This window comes from Ochotona princeps, chromosome 31 (genome assembly GCF_030435755.1).
Source record: "Ochotona princeps isolate mOchPri1 chromosome 31, mOchPri1.hap1, whole genome shotgun sequence".
Taxonomy (NCBI): Eukaryota; Metazoa; Chordata; class Mammalia; order Lagomorpha; family Ochotonidae; genus Ochotona; species Ochotona princeps.
The window spans coordinates 11,589,544-11,616,533 of NC_080862.1; the positions used below are offsets into that span (position 1 = coordinate 11,589,544).

The following is a 26,990-nucleotide window of genomic DNA, read 5'->3' on the forward strand; positions in this document are numbered from 1 at the left end:
AAAAAGCGATGTTTACAATAGACATAAATCTTATACAATTCCAAAAGCATTTCTTTTCAGATTGTACAGCATAAAATGGAAAAATGTTCATGTAGGTGAACTCTATTATACATTTCTCACCTATTCAAGTTGCTTCTATGTACCACAGTGTAAAAAAAAAAAATGAACAAATAAAAACTTTGAAAATTGCCTGATCAAAAATAACCAGTGGCTCTTAATGGCTTCTCCTGGTTATCAGCGTTACAAAAGACCAAAAAAAAAAAAAAAAAAAAAAAATCTTTTCACCTGAACAGGTGATAAAACCAGGCACAATCCAACTATTACCAAATTAGACCCACCCATAGAAATATACTATCCGCCCACATATTTTCCATCAAAAGTTTTTTTTTTTTCTTTGTCATCTTTGAGGCCCATTTGGTCACAATATGTTACAAATGTTTGCACATGTGTGTTTTTTACACCATGATATCATACGTTTGTCTGACACTATCCTAAAGCTAGTTTATAGACGGTGATGATACAACCCAGGAGCCTCTATGACAAACAGGCTCGCTGGGCAGAAAGGGCGAGGGGGAGGGGGGAGTCAGTTTTACCGAGGAGGGTGAGGCAACAGGTCCATAGTGTTCATTCATCATCGGTCCCACTCGCTTCCGACTGTTCCTAGAAGTCAAAACGAGAGGAAGTGAGCTAGAATCCCAAGAATTTAAAAAAATATGCATTAATATGTCCTGCACAGGCAAAGGAGAGAAACTGACTAGGCTTCCAGTTTTTGTGTAGGTGTATGGAGCACACACACAAGCGGTACTAACAGCCTTGAGGCCTGCAGGAGGAGTCTAACTAAATACCCTGGTGCCATACTCACCCCGCTGTCCTGAGTGTTTGAGGCCATTCAGTGTGGCTTTAAATAATTTCCATTTGGAGCCCTATGTTTTAGATGACTCAGGGGAGGGACGAGGTCAAGCTTTTGATGGCTGCTTCCACTGCTACGTGGGCTGAAGACCTAGGACTTTTTAAAATGTATTTTGACAATAATTGTGCCAAGTGGTTAAGACTGGGCATGGTGACTGAGTCTTTCCCAATTCCTACTAAAATGGAAATCTGTTTCCAGAAAACAAACAAAAAAAAATTGATCAAGTAGGAAAGTGGGAAGAAAGGGCGGGGCCGCCTGAAATGGCACAGTACTGGAGTTTTCTGCCAGCTGTTACACAGACCACTGGGCTCTGTGGCGCAGGCTTGGCTTAGAGTGTAACCTCAGCTTTGACTTGCTAGATGACCGGTGGCGTAATGCTGGGTGTTGGTTTGTCTGTCTGGAGAGTGACATCTCCTGATGCCAGGGGGTACAGGAAGGCAGCTGTCTCAGGACCCCGTACCCCTCCATCACTGGCACCTTAGGTAGCCACTCCAGGTCCAAACTCTGACATCAGAACATATTTTCTCCTCCTTCCTTTAGCTACAGTTGTATCTGAGAACACCACGCCGGGCAATGAGCGGTGTAAGGTGTTCATTGGTCAGTTTCTAAGCACGCATGTAGGAAGATGAAAAGCTACTGAGCCAAGTCCCCTACCTTCCCCCCCCCCCCCGCTTTTTTTTTTCAAATAAAATTTCTGCAGAGGATTTTAAAAATGCAACACGCAAAGCCCCCGGATGTTTGTGCTAGATCTTGTCACATCAGGCACAGATCCGAAGGTTGTGACCTGGGAGCGCTTACATTGTCATCCAGCTCCTCTTCGCTGTCAAAGTCGCTCACGACGGGTTTGGCTTTGCCTCGATTTGGCCTTTTCTTGCCTTTTCCTTTGTCTCGGCTTTTCTCATCTTTCTTGTTGAGCTTGATTTTCACCTTCACCGATTTCGCTAGGCAAAAACAAAGGAAACAAACCACGAGGAATTGTTACCGTAGGTAGAGGAAGACGGGCAGCCGACAGGTGATGACCCGGACGCTCCAGGGTGCCCAGGAAAATTGGCCATCTGACCTCGGTGCTCCTGCCCAGTTCTTAAGCTTGCCCCCCTCCCAGTCAGATAAGTTATGCCACCAGACATAAGCCACAAGAGGGTGACGTAGCCTCAGATGGGGTGGGGAAGCTGGACCCTTCTGCTGTCTCCTGGTGCGAGACGGAACTGGGATGCCTTTGCTACTCCAAGGGATGTGTCCAGGACTTGCGAAAAAGCCAGAAAAAGCCGGAAATTTCACTAAGTACTGTGTATATCGTGTGTGGGTCACTCTGGTTGATGTCAGCAGTAGGAAAATTCACATAGTTAAGTTTAAATACTGAAAGAGCAACTGGAAACCCTTCTCTCCCTCATGGCTAATCTCTCTTTGCGGTGATTAAAAAAAATTTTTTTTTTTTTTTAGGGAGGGAGAAACCTGTGTGAGGCAGCAGCTTCTAAAGTTCCTAGAACATGCAATTATGGGATGTTGATCTTGGTTGCAGAATAGTTTTGAAAGCCAGGCAGTAAAGATCACCTGATCCGGGCCCAATGTGATAGCCTAGCAGCTAAGGTCCTTGCTTTATTCACGCTGGGATCCTATACGGGTGCCAGTTCTAATCCCGCGGCCCCACTTCCCATGCAGCTACCTGTTTGTGGCCTGGGAAAGCCCAAAGCCTTGGGACCCTGCACCTGCATGGGAGACCAGGAAGAGGTTGCGTGCTCCTGGCTTCGGATTAGCTCATTCCAAACAGTGTTGTCAGGATGTCTTGTTTCCTGGTAGTGTAGTATTTCAAAAAAGTTATTAGAAAAACAGAATTTAGAAAAAAAAATACGTAGTTAATAATATTTTTAAAAGTATAGGGCAGAATGTTACGTGGATGAAAAAGATGGATTTATTCTGGTGCAAAATTGTTTGGAAACTGTGATGAAATAAACATGCTTTATCTATAATCATGTTATTGTAAATCACCAGGGAGGGAATCCTAGCTCTAGGGTACTTTTTGTTTTAAACAGAGTTACAAAGATCTTCCATCTGCTGGTTTGGTCCCCAAATGGCTGGAGCTGGGCCAGTCTGAAGCCAGCAGCTTCCTCTGGGTCTACAGTGTGGGGGTGCATGGGTTCAAAGATATTGGTTATCTGCTGCTGCTTCCTGGCCATCAGCAGAAGGGAGCTGGATTGGAAGTGGAGCAGTTGGGCCTGGGACCAGTTCTGCAGTGGGTGGCTTAAGCTGTTATGCTGGGCCCTCACAAGGAGTCTCAGAGGGGAAAAATCAGACTCTGGGGCCCAGCATGTGGCATAGGCTTCCATAGGGGCTCTGTTCCTCCTGAACTCCCTGCTAATGGAGGCGCAGTGGCTTTGCACCTGCACCCATGTGAGAGACAAGGAAGAAGCTTTTGGCTCACAGCTTTGGACAGGCCCAGCTCTGGCTGTTGTGGCCTTGTGGGGAGTGAATCAGCAGATGGAAGATTCTCTCTATGTAATACTGACTTTTGAGTGGAATAAAGAAAGCTTAAAGCACACACACACAAAACTTTGAGACTCCTTTTGTCAAATGACTTAGGAGACACGTGCCCAGGGTCCCTCGTCCATGGGAATGCAAACAAGAGAGCCCTGCCAATCTACAGGAAACTGTAGGGAGGCAGGCAGCTGCTTTCCCACCGACCCAAACAGGGACAGATCCACATCAGAAAATACTCCCCCCATATCGGGCTTCGATCCTGTGTACTCACATGTCTGCAGCTGAAAGCTGTTTGGGGTGGAGTCCCACAGAGATGGCAAGAAGCCTTCCTACGAATGGGGGTGCCTAAAGAGGCAGGGCCTCTAAAACAGAGCCTGCTGCCAGCAGCCAGTCCCACCGCTAACATAGCGCTCTCTGCACACGGAGCTGTTTCTGCTATGGCAGTGAGGAAAATCCATGAACAGCGAAAGGCAGACACACAGATGCTAGGAAGATGTAACCCTACACCATTACCTAAAGATGCTTAGGAGAGCCGTCCAGCCTGTCTGGGGAGCTGAACCCACGTGCCAACCAGTGAGCCCTAAAACCAGCTTTTAATTTTTGAAGCCCCTATGGGTTTCAAATCTTCTGTAACAACAACAAAAAGTTGGATGCATTGTTTTCCAGGAATGTTTTCTGAAGTCTATAGTTTGTTGTGGCAAGACGGCAAACTATTCATTCATTTGGAGATGTTTTGAGTAAGTAGCACTCTCAAGACTACAAAACTGTTTCGTGTACATATAAAAACACACACAGGCATTCTGTCAGCATGTGAAATAGATATTAGGTAATACATTTTTTTTCATTAAAAAGATTGCCTTGAAGTCGTGTGGAATAAGTATATAATTAGAAATCCAATGATTTTTTTTTTTTTTCCCTTTCAAAGGCAAGTCTGTACTGTTTTAGAAGCAGACTGCAATGAATGGAATTTCCTGGGCGGTTTTCGGGTAAAAATGTGATTAGACAGGAATTTCAGACTTTGAAAAGCAGCCTTAACTTATCAACACAGCTGGCACGAGGGTGACAAAATGGGGGTGCCGCCGTAGGGCGCCAGTCTTGGGGGCCACATCGTGTGGGAGGAGGGGCCTTCGGCTGCACTCGCATGCCCTGGGGCTGGAGGCCAGCAGTGGGTTAACACGGTGGGAGCCCTCCTGGGTTGAGAGCTACCATACCAATGTGCACACCCCCACGGCATGTCAGGGCCAGAGTGAGCTCCGCGGGCCTAGCCTAAGCTCTCCTCATCCTTGCGGGATGTTCTTAGTACTTCTGTCTCACAGGTGAGCAGCTGGGCGCAGCCCAGGGTGGCCCAGCCAGGAGTGCTGAGCAGGTGCAAGGGGGCTCACCTTCTGACTCAGACTCTTCCTCATCCTCCTCTTCCTCCTCCTCATTGCTGTCCTCCTCGCTCTCCTCCTCTTTGGCGATTTTCTGCCGAGCGCTCTTGAACACGGACTGTAAGACGATGGAGTCCTCGTAGATCTGAAGGATCAAAGTGGTGCCTGTTAGACTTCGAGGGTTAATGTCCCCAACACAGTCTGACGGGATGGGAATTTCAGCTGGACATCTAAAGAGCAAAGTACTAAACCCATTAGGATGGGACCAAAGTCCAAACCATCTTAGAAAGGGTGTTGTGTGCTGGGGCACAGAGGGCGGATAAGATGTTCTCATCTGTGTCAACCAAAAGCAATACCTGTAAAGAAAACCCACATCTCCTGCAGGTGGCTATTCAGCCTGGGCAGTTAAAAGCTACCTTTGTCTCACCTCGCAGTACCCCCGGTTCGATTCCCAGCTTCCCCCACTCAAGGCAGAGCTTGGGAAGCGGCGAGTGATAGTCCAGGGATTGAGTTCCTTGTGACAGACGTCAGGCCTAGCCTTGGCAGGAACTGGCTCTGCTTCTCAAACACACACACGCACGCAAACACACCACAAAAACAAAGCCAAACATATTTCTCAATTTGAATTGTTCTTTCAAAGAGTTCTACCACCGTAAAGCAACCTGCTTTCCGTTGTGTTATACCTGAGGAGCTGTTCTCCATTCTTGATTGCGCAGGTACCAGGCAGGTGCATTCGGTCCACTCCTGGTGGATGTAGGCGAAAAGGGGCTGTCCCACTCTAGGCCTTAAAGCAACACTGCAGGAGGGGTCAGTGATCCCACCTCTGCTACATTTAAAGGACCTTGCTAAGGTCACCCACAATCAGCAACGCAAACATCCATCCCCTGATGAATGGATCATCAAAATGTGGAGTATGTATGAAGGAATATGGATGTTAAAAAAGGATGGTGGGCCCGGTGCAGTAGCCTAGCGGCTAAAGTTCTTGCCTTGAACGCACTGGGATCCCATATGGGTACTGGTTCTAATCCTGGCGTTCCTCCTTCCCTTCCAGATCCCTGCTTGTGACCTACGAAAGCAGCAGAGGACAGCTCAAATGCGTGTGGGGGACCTGCAAGAGGCTCCAGGTTCCTGGCTTCGGATCAGCTCAGCTCCAGCCGCTGTAGCCACATGGGGAGTGAACCAGCGAATAAAAGATTTTCCTCTCTGTATGTCTGATTTTCCAATAAAAAGGATGGTGCCACAGACATGCACTGGAGGGCCTTAGGCTAAGTGAAGTAAACTACTACACAGTTCTACGTTATAAGGAATGCGCTACTTCACAGAAACAAAGGCAGGACTGCTCCTCAGGGACTAGGGGAGGTTTTTCCACGGGACACAAACCCTTGAGTTTTGCAAGGTGGGAAAGTTCTAGCCATCTGTTACCCAACGCGCATGTTCTTCAAAAAAAATTAAGCAGATTCTTCAAACTCTTCACCATAGTCTCAAAAGTTGCTTGGCTAAATCCTCACCTTGCAAGTGCCAGCATTCCATGTGGGTGCCAGTTTGTGTCCTGGCTGCCCCACTTCCCCTCCAGCTCCCTGCTTGTGGCCTGGGAAAGCAGCAGAGGACGGCCCAAAGCCTTGGGACACTGTACCTGTGTGGGAGACTGGGAGAAGCTCCTGGGTCCTGGCTTTGCATGAGCTTAGCTCTGGCCACGATGGCCATTTAGCGGGTGTTTGAGTAAAGCAATTGCTTTCTCAAGTCCTTGCCCTGAAGGCACATACTCCTTTTGGAGAAAGATGACCCCCCCCCCCCCCAGTCCAATAAGGAACTGGGGAAACCTATAGCTTCTCCAGGGGTCATCTGGGATTTAGACTCAGGGGAAAACAAAGGACCAGGGGCACGGGCATGGAGCAGGACATGAGAGCTGAGGCAACCCCGAGGGAATTCTGAAAGAATGCAGCCATTTCTGCAGATGTTGAAGTTCATTACCACTCACAGCTTCTTGGCCGACTCCTGTTCCTTCGCTGTGGCTTTGAGGGGGCTTCAGGTTCTACGACCCTGGCTAAGACACCACTAACCATTACCGTGCAAGTGCACAGTGGGTGGAAGGCACGTCCCAAGGGTGCCCAGGTTCACCAACGCAATGAGTGGAATTGACGGGGAGGCAGGGAGAGTCAGATGAGGAAAGAGGCTGGCGCGAGTTCATGGCAGCTCAGCCGTGTGTTCATGGGCACGTGTGGTGCCCTCTAGTTCCTTCCTGCGTGAAGAGGAGGAGGTGGGTGGGCAAGGGGCAGGGCGAGGTCCTGGGGCAGGTGAACAGTAATTGAGGCGTCATCAAAGTGAGGGCGTCCGCCCTCCCGACACTGACATCAACTCACTGTCATCTGCGCTCTGGGATTTGCTGACACCAGAGAAGGGAAGTTCAGCGGATGAAAAGGGATTTTTAAAAAGGCCATCAGGGACTTCAAAAAAAAAAAATCAGATAGTTTGAACTCCAAATGCAACAATAACCCAAGTACAAACCAAAGTCCAAATAAAACACAGTCCTGTCAATCTGCCGGCCTTACCTTAAAAGATTGGCTTGAATTCCACCCCTAGTTAGAGGGTAGAGACCTGAGTCGCAGCTAGCACAGCTTACCTTACGCAACAAACTGGAAAATGCCAAGGCCTGCACGCACACACGTAGGCGCCATAGAAAATAGAACGTTGCTATACATTTTCCCTCTGCCAGCGTACTGGCAGTGAGTCCAAGCCAAATGGGTCGATCCAAGACCTCCCTGCCCAACAGACACAGACCTGAGAGCCCTCCAGGTTGAATGTCTGAGCGTTGTGACACAGCAGCATGACATCTTTCTCCAGGTCGCCCAGGCTCCGGTATTTATGGTTACGGATTCTTTCCTAACAGAGGAACAAGAGGTCAGGATTACTGCGTGGCTTCACCAAGCCTGGTTTTCCCCTTGGGCTCCAGAGCTCTCAGGGAACCAGCCAGGAGGGTTAGAGACCGTGTGACCCCAACAGGGCAACCTCCCGGAGCCCACGTCCACCCACCAGTAGGGTGGCGGCAGCCGCGATGGGAAACACGGAGCGCCCTTGCACTAGGGCAGCCCCTCTTTCGGGTGGCAAGCCTCTGGTGTGGGTGCTGGCGTGCTCAGTTGGGATTGTATGGCCATGCTGTGGTTCTAAACTTCTCCCCCTGAGGGTACACACACTCCCTGATGGGCCTGAAAAGCAGGAATAGGTCAATGAGGTAGCTACCTTGATTTTTTTGAAGTCCACTGGTTTCCGAATTAATTCATAGTATTCTGGCAACTCTTTCCTTGAAGGTAATTGAATGAAGACTTCGCTGAGCTGCCGACCGGAGCTGTAGGGTGGGTGAAACAACCAAGCAGAGACAGGAGATCAAGTGCCCCCCCCAGGGACATGGGTTATTACACATCAAACGTCAACGATGCGACTTCCATCCTGGGCATGGAGATGGGGCCGCCCCTATGGGAAAGATCCTCTTGTGGCCACTTTGGCACCTTCATGCCCCTTCTGCCAGCCTCAAAACCAGAGTGCAGTTAGTTAGGTCCCACTTCCATCCACATAGGCGGGTCCACTTGTCCCTGTCACCGTTTGCCCCAGGAACGCCTTCATGTCACTTCACTTGGGACAACAGAGAACCCCGCCACGCAGTAAGAGGTGGGCTGATTCAGCCACACGCGTAGAGCCCTTTGTCATTTGGGAAAAACACATAGGCAAGCCATGCAAGGTTTTGAAGTGTTCATCACAGGCGGTGGGCATGGTTTAAAGGAACAAGACGCGCATCATCCGGATCCAAGGTGCCGATGGGGCCCACCCAGATCAATCACGGCTTGTGGTGGGCCACTCTGTCGTCATTCACAAGAGCTGCCAATCTCCGCTTCCCTTTTGTGAAGCCAGAGGCAAACACCACCCAAGGTTCATCCATCTCTGCCCTGTAAATTTCAGACAGTGATTTTGGGAGCGTGTGTTGACAATGAGAGAAGGTGAGAGGCAGCAAAGGTCCAAGTGACAGTCTGCCGTTTTAATCCACGGTCCCAGTTGTGTAATTAAAAAATAATCATAATGACAGTTGTCATAGAGAAAAAGGCATGCGCAGTAACTCAACCAGTTGCCTAGCAACCAGTGGGGAAAATGCTGAAGAGCATAGGGGACCTGCATAAATTAACCGAAAATCCTCTCTCAGAGGGAAGCGTGTGTTTGCCTTGCTATACTGGGTCACTGGTTTATTTTTTTAATGCATTTCGGGGCCTCATGAATACGAAAACCATGGCTGAACACAAAAGGCCGATGAGCACTGCAATTTATAGGGGGTGGGGAGGGATGGCTTTTCAGACAACTGTGCCCAGTACCAAGGTGCCCCCTCCCCCTCCCTGCCACCTCTGCTCCTCCTCCTCCTCCCCCTCCCCAAGACCAATCGATGCAACTGTGCTGCCATGCGTTAACACAGCAGAGGAGCCTGTGACAAAGACCTTCTGGCTCGCTGTCGCTGTCACCCTAGGGTCCCGATTTTGGGTCCAAGGTGTAGTGGGCCCAGTCTGCCTACCATTGGATCTGATGGAACAGGCACCTCTATAACGGCACAAAGGGGAAGAGACAGGTGGTCATTCTCTCTTGATGGCCCACTTCTTTTAATAGCAAGGGCTTTATGACCCTGAGGAATCTCCACCCATGAAGGGGGCAAGTCCAGACATGTTGGTGCCCACCGAGAACAGATCTACATGTTCCGACACTCGGCGCCAAGGCTGTACCAGGAGGAGAAAGACACACGCCGACTCCGGTTCAAAAGCCAAGTCCCACTGTGCGGGAGCTTTCCTTTCTGTCCCCCACACTGAGGACAGAGGACAAGGGCGAAGCAGGCCTGGAAAGCCACCTGAGGACAGCACGAGTGTGTTTCCAAGCCCGCCGGGTCGCGTGCACCGTCTCTGCAAACCCACTCTGCACTGCTGACCACTGCTCTCCCAAGCACCCCCAACTCCCAATCCCATGCCCCCAACCCCTTCCTCACCCCATGACACTGAGAATTCTTGATTCCATCTTGGGCTCAGAAACCCATTCTCTGTGAGAGCAGAGACGCCTCCCTAATGTTCCTGATGCTGAGGATGTATCCGTTCCCCACTCGGTTCTTCTGTAGTCACTGCTCAACTCTCTGCGCTCACAGATCAGCCCCCTATAGTCACTTCCTCCTGACAAGTGGTGAGCTGCTATGGGAGACCCTGGCAGCGTACAACCCCTGGCATAAACTTCCAGGATGCCCCATGGACAGGCCACTAGAGTACTGCCATAGGAACTTACTTTTTCCTATGTTGCAGGCAAAAAAAAAAAAAAAAAAAAAAAAAAGAAGTGAAATTGCCTGCTAGAATGTGGAATGTCTGGTATTTCTTCCTGAAACTTGAGCTAGGCAGGAACTCCTACAGCATACCTTTTCAGATATTTTTCTTTCTCCAAGGCCAGAACTTTTCCAAAGTATGGCACATGGTATCATGAATGTGGGCTCGTCGGGGGTGCCACTTTTACACGCTTGGACTAATCCGCAGGCCCCCCTTTCCCGTGACCACAGAGAGCCCTTCCTCCTAGGCTGCACCTGCTATCACTGATCTCAGGTTAAGGAGAGTGCAACCCATGACTGTAATTTCAAAGAATGTACTGGACCAGATGCACCAGGCAAGCGCCTCACCCCTGCAGAGAGGGGAACCGACACATGGCCATGATGTCCAAGGTGTCGGTGTTGCGTGACTCCTGCATGGGCAACTCACTTTCTCCCACACAACCGGGGCTCAGTTTTACACCAAAAGGCAACATTTTCACCACTATCCTCCCGTGCCTCTTCATTGGTCATGCAATTACATAACATGACCTCTGCCTCTGATGACATTTCCGGTACGGTTGGAGGGATGACGTAGTGTCGGGTAAGAAACTTCCTGCTTCAAACACCGGGCTCCGCGGCAGGGGCTATGGCCTAGGAGGGTTGAGCATTCCAGAGCATGCTGGCTGAGACACAGTCGCCCCTCTGCCTCTGACCCAGCCTCCTGCTTACGGACCTGGGGGGCAGCAGGGGATGACCTCTGTGCTTGTCTTGCTGCCATCCATGCCAAGGGGTGGGTCCATGGGGGGCTGTGGATGGTTCACTTTAGCTTGGTCCTGCTTCAGGGCTGTTGTGGGCAGCAGAGGAGTGTCTCCGAGGATGAAGGCTATCCTTTTAGCTTTTAGTGACTATTTTTTTTTTTCTGTTTAATCGAAAGCAGTAAGATTGATACCATGTAATGTTTTTTTCTTTTGCTTTTCTCTAGTCCAAGCTGTTTTAGGACAAGAATCCCTAATGTGGATTTCTGGAAAACATACCTTACACTTTCTATTTTTATATCCAGAAAGCATTCTGAGCTGATCAATTCACTGCTGACTCTTACCCATCAACTTGGAGATACGATTTCCTAGCCCCACTGGAAACACAGAGGCATGGGTGGGCCGGCTTTGGTCCATGGAAGGGGGAGCCATTCAGAAGAGCTTATCGCATGCTAAAGGCCTCCGTGGTCAGGAGCTGCAGAGGACTCGCCGGGCTCAGCAGGAACATGAGAACAGCACCCAGGGTTTATACAGAGTTCTAAACCTAATCCCACTCCGAGTCGCAATTCCACTCCTGGTATACAAGGTCACGCTGGGGACACACTTAATAATGTTCAAGCCAGGATTACGAAAAATGCTTCCCACTTGGGGAGAAGGATGAGCAGTTGGAAAGGTGGTGTCTGAAGTGAGGTGCTTAAGAATGAAAACAAAACGTGCCAGTTATGACATGAAATGGGGTGACAAGCTCCCCGATGGGACACAGCAAACAGCAGAACGTCAGTATGTTTTGGCAGAGAGGTACAAACATTGCAGAAGCTCTATGCCCAAAGCATCAATCACAACAGTGTTCTCCTGCTCACCAACAGGAAGCTGTACAATCAAATGTCATTGGAAATCATCGTCTCCCTAAATAAAAGCAGCCTACAACAAACTCTTGTTGGGTCACTTCCACGGAACGTACACTCGATGTCAATGTCATCGAAGGAACCTGTGTCCACCTGTTACTGTTACCATCAACACTGCGCTTTCCCAACCGGTACCTTTTCATTCTCCTGCACACGCAACTACACCATGACTGGATTTTCCATTGTAACCACCACAATCTACCTTGACAAAGGTATCATGTATATCCTCAATGCCTTCATGGCTTCAACTCGTAGGGGCTCTGGAGTGAGACCCAAGACCCCAGGGAGTGCTGTCTGCAGGCCACCATTCTAGCACGTGTTTCAGACAGTACTTCTCACCGATCCTTTGAGCTTTTACAAGTACTGACTCAGGGAAGTAGCGTGTTCTACTTTTATTTCACTTGACGTTTGTTCCAGGTGCAGCAAGCTGAACTACCTGCTGCTTCCCTGGGCCGCCAATCCATCAGATTGCACCGTCTCATCTCTGCACCTGCTCACTGACTCAGAGAAGCCTTGCCTTTCAAGATGAAGGGATTGACCTTCCCTTCCTTGCAACATGCTGCCCTGCAAGCCTGTCCCACGTCTGCCTTTCTTAACGGTGCAAACACTTCATAGGTCTCCCCTGAATTAGGACCACAGCAAACTGAATGTAGTGCTTCTCTATCTGCACCCAAGCCTAGAACAATGCTTGCTTACTGGGGTGCTGGGTAGCAGGCACTGGGGTGCTGCCTCGGCCTGCTAAGGCTGCTTGAGTTCCTTAAGGAGCACGCATGATCAGCAACAAAGGGCATTTCCCAGGGACAGACCCAAATAACTGCTTTCCTTCTGAGAAATCTACTTTTGCTCGAGACATCCATAGAGTGACTTTGAAAACAGTTTAACAAGAGAGATAGACAAAAATTTACTTTGTGGGGCTAGCCTGTAATGCCAGCATCCCATATGCATATTGGTTCAAATCCAGGCTGCTCTGCTTTCGATCCAGCTCCCTGCCCATAGCCAGAAAAAATAGTGGGAAAAGATGACCTAAGTACTTTGGCCTCTGCCTTCCATGTGGGAGATCAGACAAAGCTCTTGGCTTAGACCTGGCCCGGCCCTGGGCATTGCAGCCATCTGGCGAGTGAACCAATCATAAGTCCTTCCCTCAGAGTAGGGGATCCTGGAGTCTCACAGGCAGAGACCAAGGGAAGGGTGTTGGAGGCCAGGCTGATATGAGATGCTAGAGAAAGCTTCCTATGTCTCTGAAAGCAGACCAGGAAGTTCATGTGTGGCCTGCGCACCTGCTGTCTATTGGTAATGCTTGTCTTACGTGCCAAGTTTCCAGGAGTCAAGGTGGCCTACCATAGTCAGCACTGCAAGTATCAATATTTCTAATGAGGGCAAAAATCAATCCCTGGGATCCACCTCCCCTGAGCAGACTCCCCTCTGGCCTCAACACATGATCACCTGTTCCACTTCAGCCTTTCCCAAAGTGTGTTCCACAAAATATTCCCTTAGTGGGATTATTAAGTGTTCTCTGAAAGTGGGTGTTGTGGATTGAGCTATTGAAACACCTGTCCAACCTGCTTCACCCTGCAGGTGGCCCGGGGTCTCTGAGCATGCAGGAGGAAGACCCCATTCCATCAACGCACAGGGTGGGGAACTCACAGCTGCGCATCCTATACACTGGCTCCTCTGGCTGTGACCCAAACAATGACCCAAAGCCGGCCCTGTACCTACTGCTAACATTTCCTAGCAGTGGATCCACGTGGCCACACTTCTTCTGTCGGGCAAGACTGTTCTCCAACCTAACTCTAGTCTCCAAACATACAAAAGGGGTTGGCTTTGAGAACCATTCTGGCTGCCTCGCTCCCCCGCTCGGAGAAATCATGGAATACCTGGTGCCAAGGATGTTGGCAAGAAACCCCGTCTCCAGAGGTACACTGGCTGGTCTTCAAGAGGGTGGTGGAAACCAATGGCATCACCACATCAGAGGGTTTGGGGGTGGGGCCACGGAGGACAAGACTTGGGGGTTCTGTGCTGGAATGCACGGGGGCTGGGCTATTGTACTAGGGCTGGAGGGTGGCCAGCATCACTGTAGCTGGCACCACCATTCACTTCTCACTCAGGGCAGAGATGCAAGACAAACAGACCTGAGTCTTCCTCCTCCTCTCCCTCCACCCCTCCCACCCAGGCTGCTCCACGTCTTGTCAATCACACCTCGAGGTGGGGATTCCTCCTCATTGTCATATACCCATTTTAATGGCGCACCCTCCTGCCCATCTCACAGCACTCCCCACTGACTGAGGCCTCCTTGGCCCATCAGCCTTCACCGAGGCCTCAGGCCCCTCAATCTCCGGCCAAGAATCTGGCCATATCACTGTGGCCCTATCATTTCTTCGCTTATTCCCACTTATTTCCCTGTTTGGGCTTCCTGGGCATGGCTCTCCTTCTCTCGTCCTTCCTCTCTGCCCCCTGTGATGGATAGTGCATACTGACACTGCACTGGCTTGCCCGGTGTCCTAAACAGTCAATGCCACCAGTTCGAGAATGCTGTCCTCAAAGACCCCAGTCTAAGCAGGTAATAACAAAATTCCTCAACTTGGGGTGCAGGGCCTCTCTGGTTTCTGTTGCTGCTTCTGCAGCCTCCCATGCTGACCCCCCCTGCCCTTTCCTGGACCTGACCACCTATGCACACGGAGATGGGAGTAGGCAGTAGAGGGAGCCTGCTTTCCCTGGCTCCCATGGCTGCTCATCCGTTCCACCGGACACTGTTGCCTTGTTCACGCCCGCTTCCCCTCACCAGAGTCGCCTCAGGAAGTTCCTCCACAACCTACCCCAGAACACACACCTGCTCCATGCCAGGTACTTGTCTTACCCACTTATGCGGTGCTTTCCAGCTGTGCTTGCACGTTCCACATTGTATACATTTCCTGTACGTGTGATGCTCACGCAAGGATGGACACAGAGACACTGCCCAGAGCACAGAAAACTAACCTGACAGAGGGGTTAATTCAGCCGGACGCCACCTGCCGGCTCCACAGTGTCATCTCACGCTTAGCGGGACAGGAAGCACATGGAGGGAGGGCAGAGTCTCCATGAGACTCACGGAGCCCCATGGAGGAAACGCCCAAGCTCCTTGCTATGCCTCAGGATGTGGCAATGGAAATGCGGGCTCCGGGAAGCACTCCTTTGGCTAGGTCCTCACCACAGCCCCATCATCTCCCTTTAGAAAGTGCAGGCGTGATGCCATGACTTGGAGTCCCCTTAACAGTCCTTCATCCCCCCACTTCCAGGCTCACCATCACCACTTGGGAGCGGGGAGGAGGATGGGGAATGGGCGGGGGAGATGGGGGAGCTGGGGAGGAGGCAGAAAGAGAATCGTGGTTTCAATCTCCAAATTCAAGTCCAGACTTGAGTTCTTTCTCACAACGTCCAAAGCAACAACAACATAAGCCAGTATGCAACTCCTGCTGTCTCTCTCAGGGGATGTGTCCACGTGGTGTGTCTGGTTTCAGGGCTCACTCACTGTTTCCTGAACAGCAGCAACCACCATCACACTGCTACAGGCTGCCCCGGCCAGCTGTTCCCACCCCGCACAGGGCAGACACAGGTTATCCTCCGCATGGCAACTCCTTACACGACACAGAAGGCCACTGCGGGTGACCAGTACTCAGAGGCAGGACACTGCCTCAATCGGTAATACCTCCCGTGCCCACTGCATCACCCACATCCCTGTCTCCCCGTGCCAAGGACAGAAGCATTTCTGCTTTGCACTGCATGGAAGCAATGGCCCACAGAGGTTCAACAGACTGGCTTAGCACACACAAGATCTTTTGCAGCCAGGAGGCCACACAGTCACACCCCAAAACCTAATCCAGTGCACCCATGGGAAGTTAGCCCCCACCTTGCACGCCACCACTAGCTCGAAAATGCAGACCCAGAATGATGACACACGCTGCTCCATGTCCTACGGGAGATGGAATCCCAGCAGGCTCCACGCACGCAGTTCACAAGCCAAGGCAGCCGAGAGAACATAAAACGCAACCCATGCTGAAGGGAGAGGGGCTGAAGCCTGTCTTCAGGGAGGGTGGGCTTCGGGGGGGGGGCTGCTGACACCTGTGACACCCCCAGATGAAAACTCAGTGCAGATGACCTGCAAAGCCATGAGAGGTGTGTGGCCCAGGTAGCCCACTCCAAGTTACCAGGGGGGAAGAGAGGTCCCCTAGAGAGAGATTTGCTTTGCAAAGGCTGAGCCCATGAAACAGGCTGTCCTGTGTGCCGAGAGAGACCTGCGTTTAGAGACATGGGGATGTAAGACAGATCCTGACCTGCTTCCTTCTATTTCCAACTGAGAATTACCGGGCACCTTCTCCGCGTTACACCTGCGGTAGAGTAGAAAGAACATCACTGTCAGATCAGGCTCCTGGGTCCCAGCCCAGTTCCTCCTCCTCCTCCTCCTCTGGCTTGAGCGACCCAGGGGAGTATCCATTCCCTTCTCCAAGCTTCAGTCCCCCTCACTCGTCATCAGCAAGAAAGATCACATTGGGGTGCAGTGGGAACCTCACTTGGGAAAAAAAGAGGACAGAGTTCCCCTTGCCCCCTCCCCCCGCAAAACGCAGCTTCTCTCACAGACATGGAAACGCCTCTTTCTAAGGGTCCCAAGTCCATCCACCTTCACAAGCTGCAGAGAACAGAATAGCAGCTACTTACTTGGCGGGGGGAGTGGGGGATGGAGGAGAGGTTCATTGGCTCCTGCTGCAAAGGGGACAGAATTTATCTTGGGGAGCCGTGGGGCAGGGCAGGGATGCCATGGGGTCAGGGGCTTTGGTGCCAGCACACAGAGGATACTGCAAGCCTCTGGACTTCCCAGAACTATTTTTTTTTTTTGAACAGTAGTGTGCAAAAATGAATGATCTTCAACCGGAAATGGAAATAAACCATCACCCGAGGTGTCTGGCCTTTCTACACTTCAGGAGCAGCCTCTCCCACTGAGGACTTCGGGGGGAGAAGAGAGAGAGAGAGAGAGAGAGAGAGAGAGAGAGAGAGAGAGAGAGAGAGAGAGAGAGAGAGAGTGTGTGTGTGTGTGTGTGTGTGTGTGTGTGTGTGTGTGTGTGTGTTTCCCAGGGGAGCAGCTGCAGGGTAGCTGACCACACCTGGGGAAAATCCTTCATCCTGTCCCCTTCTTTCTCTAGGTGAAGATCCCTCCCTGCAGCCTGCACAGCCCACACTCAGCCACTTAGCGGCAAACCCTTCCTAGGAGTGGATGACCCATGCACGCTCTCGCAGGGCGGAAGGCACTCAGAAAGGCCAGCACAAACCGGCAAGAGGAGACATGGAGGGGTGAAAGGACATCTCAGAAAGTTCATGAAAACCCAGGCCACAAAAAAAAGCCCGAGGACCTGGTGCAGTAGCCTAGTGGCTAAATTCCTTGCCTTGCACACACCGGGATCCCATATGGACGCTGGTTCTATTCCTAGCAGTCCCACTTCCCATCCAGCTCCCTGCGTGTGGCCTGGGAAAGCAGTCAAGGATGGCCCAAAGCCTTGGGACTCTGCACCCGCTTGGGAGACCCAGAAGAGGCTCCTGGCTTCTGATTGGCTCAGCTGTTCTGATTGGCTGTTGCGGCTGCTTAGGGAGCGAATCAACGGATGGAAGATCTTCCTCTCTGCCTCTCCTCCTCTCTGTATATCTGACTTTTCAATAACAATAAAATAAATCTGAAAGGAAAAAGATCGGCTTCCTTGTGAGACTTTGTAATAAAAAAAAAAAAAGTTGGCGTGAATTTCTTGTGCAATGGTAGGCTCTGGGGAATACAGGTCCCTGACGGCCACGTGGGAGTCCTGGGATGAGACCATGCCTCCCAGCTTTAGCCTGCCTCAGCCCCAGCTCTGTATGACTACTTGGGGGACTGAATCAGCGGAAGGAAAATCTCCTTGTTTTTTCAAACAAATACGCGATGTTGAATAAAGCTGTGTGTGGCCAGTGTCATGCTGCGGCAGGTTAAGCTGCCGTCTGAGACACAGACATCCCAAATGAACGCCGGTTCGAGTCCCACCTGCTCCAATTCTGAGCCACCTCCCTGCCAATGTGCTGGGGCAGCAGTCAAAGACGGCTTGAGTGCTTCGGCCTCTGATGCGCATCTGGGAGACCCAGGAGGAGTTCCTGGCTGCTTTGGCCTTGTGTACAAGCTCCAGCAGCTGTAGCCACGTGGCGGATGAACCAGGGCACAGATTATCTCTCTGTCTCTCCCTTTCTGTGACTTTGCTTTCTAAATATATAACTAAATCTTTAAAAAAAAAAACATATGCATGGGATTAAGACATATTTTTGCACCACAACAAAGCTATCCTTCAATTCTGGTTTCCATGAACTTTCTGATGCCCCCTTCCCTACACACAGGATTAGGTATGATGCCTGACATGTGGCAAGTAAGCTGGGCAAACCAGCATGGAGGGCTGCTGGGTTGGGACTGTGCGAGACTCTTCCCTTGGCAGCTCGGAGTGTCACTTAGTGAGGCCACGGGAAGCCACTGGGAGTTCCCAAGCAGCAGGACAACCTGATCAGACCCTTACTTCAGAAGGGAAGCGGGAGATGCCCAGATCAGAGGCCTCGCAGGGGGACAGGTGGCACCTGTCCTGAGCCAGGCCTGTAGTGGCGGGTGGGGGGGAAGTTGCGTGAAGACCCGCACACGAGGTGGCAGACGACACTCTGCGTCAGAAGTGCGTGTCAGAAATGAGACGCACCCCTGGGATCGCTCTCCCTGTTTCCCAGCTGGGACCTCAGGTGATGGTGACGCCAGGGTCAGGATGTGTGATGGAGAACCTAGCAGGATCCTGGGGGCATTTCACAGAACACACAGTAAATAACTGAGAGACAGACAGACAGAAAGGCCTGACTGTCTGGCCTCATAACAACACAGAGAGACTAGCATCTGGCAGAGAAATGTCACTTCCTTAAGATAAGGATTGGTGGGGTTGGGGGTCATAGGGGAGAGGAGGGAGGGCCAAAAAAACCACAAACCAAAACAAAAATGGTACAAGGGAATAATGTTGGGTGTGATTTTATACGTGTGTGTGTGATAACAAGAGGCTGAGGGTTACCGACATTCCTGGGGAGGCATTAGACAGGCAGCAACTGAAGACTATATGGAGGCATCAAGTCACATGCCCTGTGTCCCACAGCCCAGGCAGGATCTGTGTACCTATACCTTCCCACTCATCCCAATCGGACCTGCCATCTTGGTCCTTTGCAGGTGGCCAGGCTAGGTCCTCACACGAGGCCCCGTCCCACAAACTACTTTCCAACAGTCCCCCAGAGAACGGGGAGGCGAAGACGCTTGATTCATTCTGTCGTCAGACACTTCACGAGTAAGAATGAAGACGAGTTTGGACAGGCAAGGTTGGTGGTGGGGGGTGACGCTGAACAAAACTCCTGATAGGAGAGCCGATAGAGAAGCGTGGTGATCAAGCCACATCAAGCGATTTCAAGTGTCCAGTTGCAAACTAATTTCACCCTGAAAGAGCCTGCCAACTGCTTCTGCTAATAACGTTTAGGAAATCGCTGAGAACAGAAATGGCAATCAGAAGACTGGAGATAACCACATGTCCCTGCCCCCTCAACCCTGGCTCCCCATCTCAAAACCAGAAGGGCAACCTGAGATTGTTCTATCTGATGCTGACCCCCTCTCTGGTAAAAACCTAGAAAAAAAATGATTCGGATGCCATGGGGGCTATTTAGAAAAAGATAAATAACATCATTAAGCCCCAGCGGGAGGTCTCTTAGAAAGAGCTACAGCAAGCTAACCTCATTTCACTTCGGCGGCGGGGGGGGGGTTTCCAAGGCTGATAGATGGGAAGGGCTAGAAACGTGGCGGGGCCCGGGGTTTGAGCCTCTGCTGATAACCTTGAGGGAGGATAGATAAATGTGGGTGACGTGACAACATGGCCCTCAGAGTTCACTGCCAGTTAATCATCATCAGGAAGGATGCCGCTGTTCCGGCCGCGTCATCTGCGGGCATTTTCAGGGACACCGTATGGACAACTGCCTATTAGTTCTTTTAAAGCTTTCAGACAGTAGTTTATCAAATACAGAGGAATACAGTTTCAGACTCCTGTCAATAGACCTGAAGACCAAAAGAATCAGGGACTGGAACGGTGATACAGCAGGCAAAGCTGAGGCCCGTGATGCCAGCATCCCATATGGGCACCGGTTCAAGGTCCGACAGCTTCACTTGCGATCCACCTCCCTGTTAAATCCCTGAAACAACAACAGATGGCTGCCATGACTTGGCCTCTGCCACCCGCATAGGTGTCTTAGAAAAAGTTCCTGGGTTCACTTGACCCAGTGCTCGCCATGGCAGACCTCTGCAGAGTGAACCAGCACATGCAAGATCTCTCTCTCTCTCTCTCTAAACTCCGACTTTCAAATAAATCAATCTTGAAAGGAAAAAAGAGAAAGAAATAAAACCAACAGGCCAGGGTTTAACAAAATTAACGCTTAATCGTGGTTCTTCTGTTCATGTACAAAGGAGTTGGCTGCGTTTTGAGGAGGAGGGGGGTGGGGGCAGGAGGTGGTTTCAGTAAGCCACCCGTGCAATAGGAGTTACCTCTGGGTCAAGGTTGATGAAATCACTAAGTGTACTCTGAAGTTATATTCTCTCATGTTTTGGCTGTCCAGAATCAAACACCAAACCATTGTGCCATGAACCACCACCTCACAGTTTTGGGGTCCCAAGGGACAGGTTTTAAATAAGACGCACGCAACGCAAGCAGAGAGCAATATGGCCAAACTCTCGGGCTTCACTCAGAGAGCAAAGCAAGGTGTCTCAACCTGAAGCAAGGCGGCTCTCGGGTGGCTGGGCTGGTTTGTACACGTCTCCAAGGATATTTCTTGGAACAACTAGGAAGTCAGCAGGCTGAGGCCGTCTCACTCTACGGGCAGCTTGTTTAGGCCTGCCGCTCTTGAGTGTCATGAACCGTGTCCCGCAGCAGCCAAGCTGACGCGGAGCCATGCATGTGGAGGTTGTGTGATCAGCCGCCAGAGGCGGCACAGGTGGAAACATCTGGGCCGCAGCCATCGCGACGGACACAGCTAACACTCCCTTCCAACCCAAGCATCCATAAACCACGTCTACAGATTCGGAACAGCTCTGCTAGAGCCTGCCTTTCATCATCTAATTCCACACCCAGTTCCAGGGTCAAGTGTCAAGGGGACAAACACGCGAACTAGGATGGATCCCTTTCCGAAGAATCAACCGTAACTACTGTATACATTAAGAATATGGCTGTTGAAACTTTACCCCTCATTTAACCTGAAAGGCAGGGGAATGAGGGCAGAGGTGGTGAGGAGGTAGTGCCGGAAGTGCAATATTCTATCCCCCAGATTTTTCAAAAACCAGCAAAAGATGGGGCCAGACCCGGCAGAGCCCAGGAGCCTGAACTCCGTCTGCTTCTTCCATATGGATGGTAGGAACCTAACAAGTAAAGCCATGATCCACCACCTCCCTGGATGTGTACTGGTAGGAAACTATATCAGACATGAAGGAACCAGGTCCTCCCATGGAGGATGCGGAGATCCAAGGAACCACGTCAGCTGCATTGCCCAATACTCGCTCTAGAAATGACCCCTTGAAAGCTTTACAAATCAGCAGAAAACAAAACCTTCGGGTAGCACTTGAAAACACTTTCTCCTTGAGGAAATTATAAAACGGGAGCCAGCAGCAGACCAACACTGTCACACAGCAACCATGATGGCAGGATTGCATGCTTCCACATTGGGCAGCTCCTCGGGGTCAAAGGAGCTCTCATGTACCTTATTTTTAAACTAACAAGCAAAATGAACAAAAAAACCCCACAAGGCCTATAGAAGCAGCTGGTTAGCCTAGTACTTAAGACTCCAGCCTAGGAACGCTAACTCTGACCCATTATCTTAGTTTGCCCCTACTGGCTCAAGTCACGGGATTCCTACTGGCCGTAAGGAAGAGCGGGATTGTGTTCCCAGCTTACGGCTCCTTCCCGGGCTCAGCCGCGGCTGTCCAACTGCTGTGGACATTTCTGGGAGAGAACCAGTGGATGGGAGTTTGCTTACACTGTGTCTCAAAAAATGTGTGCTGCGGTCCCAGCTTCCCCCTGTTGTACATTAAAGGAAAGCAGTGGGTGATGGCTCAGTACCTGGGTCCCTGTTACCCGTGTATGGGACACCCATACTGTATTTCTGGCTCTAGGCTCCTGGAAGTTGTGGATCTTGGGGAAATAGGAGGTGGATGAAAGACTTCTCTGTGCCTGCGTGGTTTCTGTGCGCCCCCATCTTTCAAATAAAAACACCACCAAGTCCAGCAAACAAAGCCCGGCACTGAAATCACACAAGCAATCCATCGATGCTTAAATTATCTTAGTTCTTCCTAAAAATATCAAGATGCATGTGTCCCAGAATCCAACAAGAAACTTTTCAACAACTGTCTCTTGAGAGCTAATTATTTCTTCTTCTGTATCAGTTAAATATAGATGACACTTCTTATTTAACGTGCCGCTAAATCCACCCGGCTTGTCAGGGCTCAATTTGACTGAGGGAATGGGTCTTGGGTCTTTCTTTCCCAGGTAGCTTGAGTTACAATTTTAGTAACTGACTCGAATGGTGTAAATATCTTCAGGCAGAGTGATGTACAAGTTCCTGGGACCATTTTCTAAACCCCAAAATATGCCATTCTGTCTAATTAAGGCCCTCCTAAATATGAGTGCCTCCTACGTGGGTACTGAGCTGGGGACAGAGAAACACAAAATATAAATAGAGCCAGAGATTTTTTTTCCCCTTCGAGGGACTGCCAACAGGCAACATGAGACATCCATGGAATAGGCGGGGCTTGTAAATTTGCCAGCCGGACCAATGCAACATGTTCACACGCAGAAGAGGGAAGAAGAGAAATCCTTAAAGCCAGGTGGCAGAAAAATGACCACTCGGTCAAGGTCAGCCGAAACACTGAAATCTTGTTTGCTCCCTGCTCCTTCCTCAATCCTGGGGAGGCTGCGTTTTCTGGGAACAAAACCATGGAAACCAGGCTCAACAAGGACACAGTCTTTATCGTGCCCGGAGGTCCACTCACTCACCTGATGGGCTATAAATAGTGTGGAAGGATGATTAGTAACAATTAAGCTGTTCCAGGGCCTGGCCACATGCGCGGTCAGTGACTCACCATGGCTCTTGAGAGCAGGTGTTGTCTGGAGACAGGGAAACTGAGGCTCAGGGAGGCCATGCAGCCACCCAGGCACGAGGGCTTCCCAACACTGGCAACTCCAAGACGACAAGCACCTACCAAGACCGCCCGTGTGCTGTGCCCCCCGCCAGGGGCTTTCAGAGACACTGCCTCCCAGCATTCCTGGTCTGGGATGGTTTCTAGGAAAGGGATTCTAGCCCTGAACACCAGGAATTCCAGAGGCCTCCCCAGAGCAAGCCAGCAGGGGAAACAGAAATGCGTCAAGTGAGCCAGATGTGAAAGAGCGGTTCCCTGACAAATGGCAGAGAGGAGCGCCGCGTGACGGAGGCTGGCTGGCTGGCGGGCGGCCACCCAGCGCCTGACGCCCCAGACATCGGCTGGTCGCTCCAGCCAATGACAGGGCCCTTAGCAAAAGTTCAGCCCACGATGATGGTGATGATGATGCTGTCAGGTTTTGAAGTTTTGAAAAACGGGAAGCGGCTGGAAAGGGGAAACTTCCTGAAAAAGCTTTTACTCCAAATGCAATAACTTGTTTGGGGGCCAGGCATTTGCTAATTTTGAACCCCTAAAATCAATATGAAGGAACCTCCCTGGCAGTATGTGGATTCCCGCAGCCCCTGCAGCGAGTGACTCCTTTTTATATCCTTGGAGAAAAACCGCAGCCATTGCACTGCAATGCAAGGCCCAGCTTTTCAACATACATCAACCCTCCCCCTGCCCCGCAGCCCCACCCCACCTTGTACGTTTCTAGGTCCCCTTCTCAGGGTTCCAGCAGCTGCAGACTCCTGCAACAAGTAATGCACACGCCCGTCAGACATCCAGGCACATCTGGCTAGAGACACAGAGGCTGCAATCTTCGAGACCCAGGCCAGGAAGCAAGTGGGAGGAAGTTGCGGAGTGAAGCTCTCTATTTGGTGGGATTTCCCTCTATACCAGCGGCCAACTCAAGTCAACATTAAAGACCCCAGCTTCCAGCTCTCCAAGGCACATCCAGCCAGTGGACTGCCTTGGAGCCTGCCGGAGCCAACAGAAACATGACCGAGCTCCTGAGGGTTGGTTTCACGGGAAAAAATTTCATGTTCATGCTGGGCTTGTGGTCAAGTTCTTCTTCTTCTGGATGTCTATCATTGCTCTTGTGTCAATGAGCAGCTGGTCTGGACCCAGGGGGATGGGGCTGTTCTGGGGAATGCTTCTGGGGGCATACACTTGCCCTAGAACTGCAAACAGAACTAGCAAGCAACCTGAGATGGCAGGGCCCATGAAGAGGGACCAGGAAACCTTGAAGTCTTCGCCAAACAGCTCCTCCTCCTTCTCCCCCTCCTCCGTTTTCAGCATTTCTGCAAACTCCCTACAGATGAGCCAGGTCTCAACAGCCAACACATTGACAATACTAAGTCTCTGGCTGTCAGACTTTCCAACAAGGGTCCCCTTCCTGATACAAGAGACGTACCAAATGGGGCACTCCCACCTTGGCCACGAGCGCTGAACACCTGCGGGTATACCGAGAGTTGCCATAAAAAAAAAAAGCCTTGACACGAAGTAATATCACCATTACTCAATGTATCTGATCTGTTACCGACCCACCTTTCCAACGACATGAGGTGCCACCTGCCAAGCAGGATAGCCATCTCGTGATTATCAGTTAACCAAAGGCAGCCTAACTCGTTTATCCTTCCAGACAGTGCTGGCTGGCACCTTCAAAACACTTTGTTTTCATTTTCAAATAATTACTCATTGTTTAAAATAGTAGGAGGTGGGGTGGGGAGGGGAGTGTCCAGCACAGCTTTCTCAAGTTCACATGCAAAAGTTTTGCACGGGAGACAGAAACCTTGCTGAAATGCCACACCGACTGTACAACTTTCTTAGGAGCAAGGGAGAAGTTCTCACCCGCACAAGCGCTGGACAGAATGACGGAACACTATTTTTCAGGGAGTGTCTGTCTGTCTAAAGAACCTTGACAGGAAGTAGGTACCTTAAGCATGTTACAATTAATTTTCCCCCCACACAAAACTTACTTTGTCATCACAACAAACCTTCAAATGTCCTCCTTCAGTTTAGACTTTTAGAAAAAAAAAAAAATCAAAATGGCAGGGTGGCCATTTGCAACATGGTAGGAGGTTACTCACACGTTTGGAGAGAAGGCCATTTGTCCCAAGCAGCAAGAAACTCAAGAACCAACTGCCAACTTGGTCCGCCTTGCTCCATAGGGGCCGGAGGCTCGGGGCGCCAGGATCCGCCACTCACCTGTCCTTGTAGTTGATGACAGTGTCAATGATGGCGTTCATCTGTCTGGTCAGTTTCGGGGGGTTGGGCGAGAGCTTCTCCGCTGGGGGGCGGCCCCGTCTCTTTTTCGCCTTTTCCACATCTTCCTTGGCGGGGTCTTTGTCCACGTTTCTTCGCCTCTTTCTCTTTTTCAGCCGTACTTCCTCTTCCATTTCTTCCAAATTGCCGTCTTCAATGGCCTGTGCGTCAGAGACAAAGCAGAGGGAATCCAGGTGAGGAGATAACCAAGACAAATCTATACGTTTCATGTACGTTACAGATCCATACATACAGCAGCTTTTTAGTAATTACAACGGAGTAAACAGAACAAATCAAAATTCATAGCAATTCGTGGAGGCAGAACTAAAAAGGCAGGCCACCATATTGATGATAAATGCCTCTTTTAACCAAATCTGCTTCAGGAACAAAACAGGCCCAGAATAACCGTAGTTAAAAAAGAAAAAAAAAAAAAATTACAGGACAAACATGAAGCTTTCTGTACACTAAGGTGGAGGGTAAGTGAATCCAAACGCAATTTGAGCTCCGCATGAGAAAAAGAATCTAATTGTTTCCTTACTACAAGCAAAGAAAGGGTAAACAAATAAAAAAAAAAAAAGAGGGGTGGCTCAAGGAAAACAATTTTTCCTTTGGAAATACAACCACACACATCCACGCAACCTGACCTCCTCCGAGAGGATTTACATCAATGAATGCATGAAGTACAACGTACATCCAAATTCCATCCAGATTTTGTTTGTAACGCAGCATTAGTAAACAGGGAAGATTGGGAAGTAGAAAGCCACATTCTTTGGTAAACGCAGTTAAATCGACAATCAGGAACACACACGCGCGTGCGCGCGCGCACACACACACACACAAACAACAAACACTTTTCGTTCCAATTACCTGCAAACGCTTGCTTTAAACCAGAGCCAGCAGCACTAATGTAGAGAGATAATAAAATAGCTATAAAAACAACCAGGTAGAAAAAAAGAAACCTGCTCAGAAAGGACTAGAAACATCCATGTGACAGACCCAGAAGTTTAAACTTTTTTTTTTTTTTTCCTGGTAAGACACAAAACTTAAGAAGAAGAAAAAAAAAATAAACGGAGGGGGAAGAGACTATAAAAGAAAATTAAAATTGGATGAAAGAGAATCTAACCTCGGGGGCATAATGTTTCTCTTTTTCTTTTAAAAAAAGATTTCTTTTAAATTATATTTTGCGACTGCTTTCTCCCATAAAATCACTGATGAAATTTCTTTCTTCTGTCCTCAGTATTGCCTCCAGTATGCAAATGCTAATCAATCCTTTCTCGGAGCTGAAAGAGCTGTAATCATAAGGCAATTACCTTCATTTTTGTACAGCACCAAACATGGCTAATATTTATGATCATGTGAGTATAACAATCAATATAAAAAGTGATTACAGCTCAGACATAATTTCTTTCACTTATATACAATGCCTCCTGGAAAAAAAAAAAAAAAAGGTCTTATGAAGAAAAAAACCTGTGAGAAAGGACAAGACAACCTGGCATATTAAAAATGCCAATGGGATTTTAGAGAGAGAAAAAAAACCACACAGGATTTCTATGCATCGTTCAGTGTGCCAATCCACAGAAAGCATGCAGACAGAACCCTGAGGGATGCTCTCAGCCTAGGCCTCAACCATGAAGACACTTCCCATCACAACCCTACAGTGTTCAGATCTGACGAATTATGAAGAGAAAGAGGAAAAAAAAAAAGCAAAATGGAAAGAAAAAAAAAAGAGCTCCATATTATTTCATTAATATTCATTTGACTAAAAAGCAGGACAC

At 49.9% G+C, this 26,990-nt stretch overlaps 1 protein-coding gene across 6 annotated transcripts in view; it reads right to left on the reverse strand.

The window, feature by feature from the left end:
* Positions 1 to 599: 599 nt before the first annotated feature.
* The window catches only part of SMARCA2 (SWI/SNF related, matrix associated, actin dependent regulator of chromatin, subfamily a, member 2), a 168,736-nt gene continuing 142,345 nt past the window's right edge, over positions 600 to 26,990 (reverse strand). For 3 of the 6 annotated variants that reach the window (XM_058657292.1, XM_058657291.1, XM_058657293.1), the window contains exons 28-34: positions 25,159 to 25,376; positions 15,995 to 16,087; positions 7,993 to 8,098; positions 7,534 to 7,635; positions 4,768 to 4,900; positions 1,709 to 1,851; positions 600 to 660 (exon numbers count right to left, since the gene is read on the reverse strand). In XM_058657292.1, the coding sequence (XP_058513275.1) occupies positions 625 to 660; positions 1,709 to 1,851; positions 4,768 to 4,900; positions 7,534 to 7,635; positions 7,993 to 8,098; positions 15,995 to 16,087; positions 25,159 to 25,376 (831 nt within the window). In that variant the 3' untranslated portion in view covers positions 600 to 624. The remainder of the gene's footprint in view (positions 661 to 1,708; positions 1,852 to 4,767; positions 4,901 to 7,533; positions 7,636 to 7,992; positions 8,099 to 15,994; positions 16,088 to 25,158; positions 25,377 to 26,990) is intronic. The other 3 variants (XM_058657297.1, XM_012928891.2, XM_058657294.1) reach the window with 2 other exon arrangements.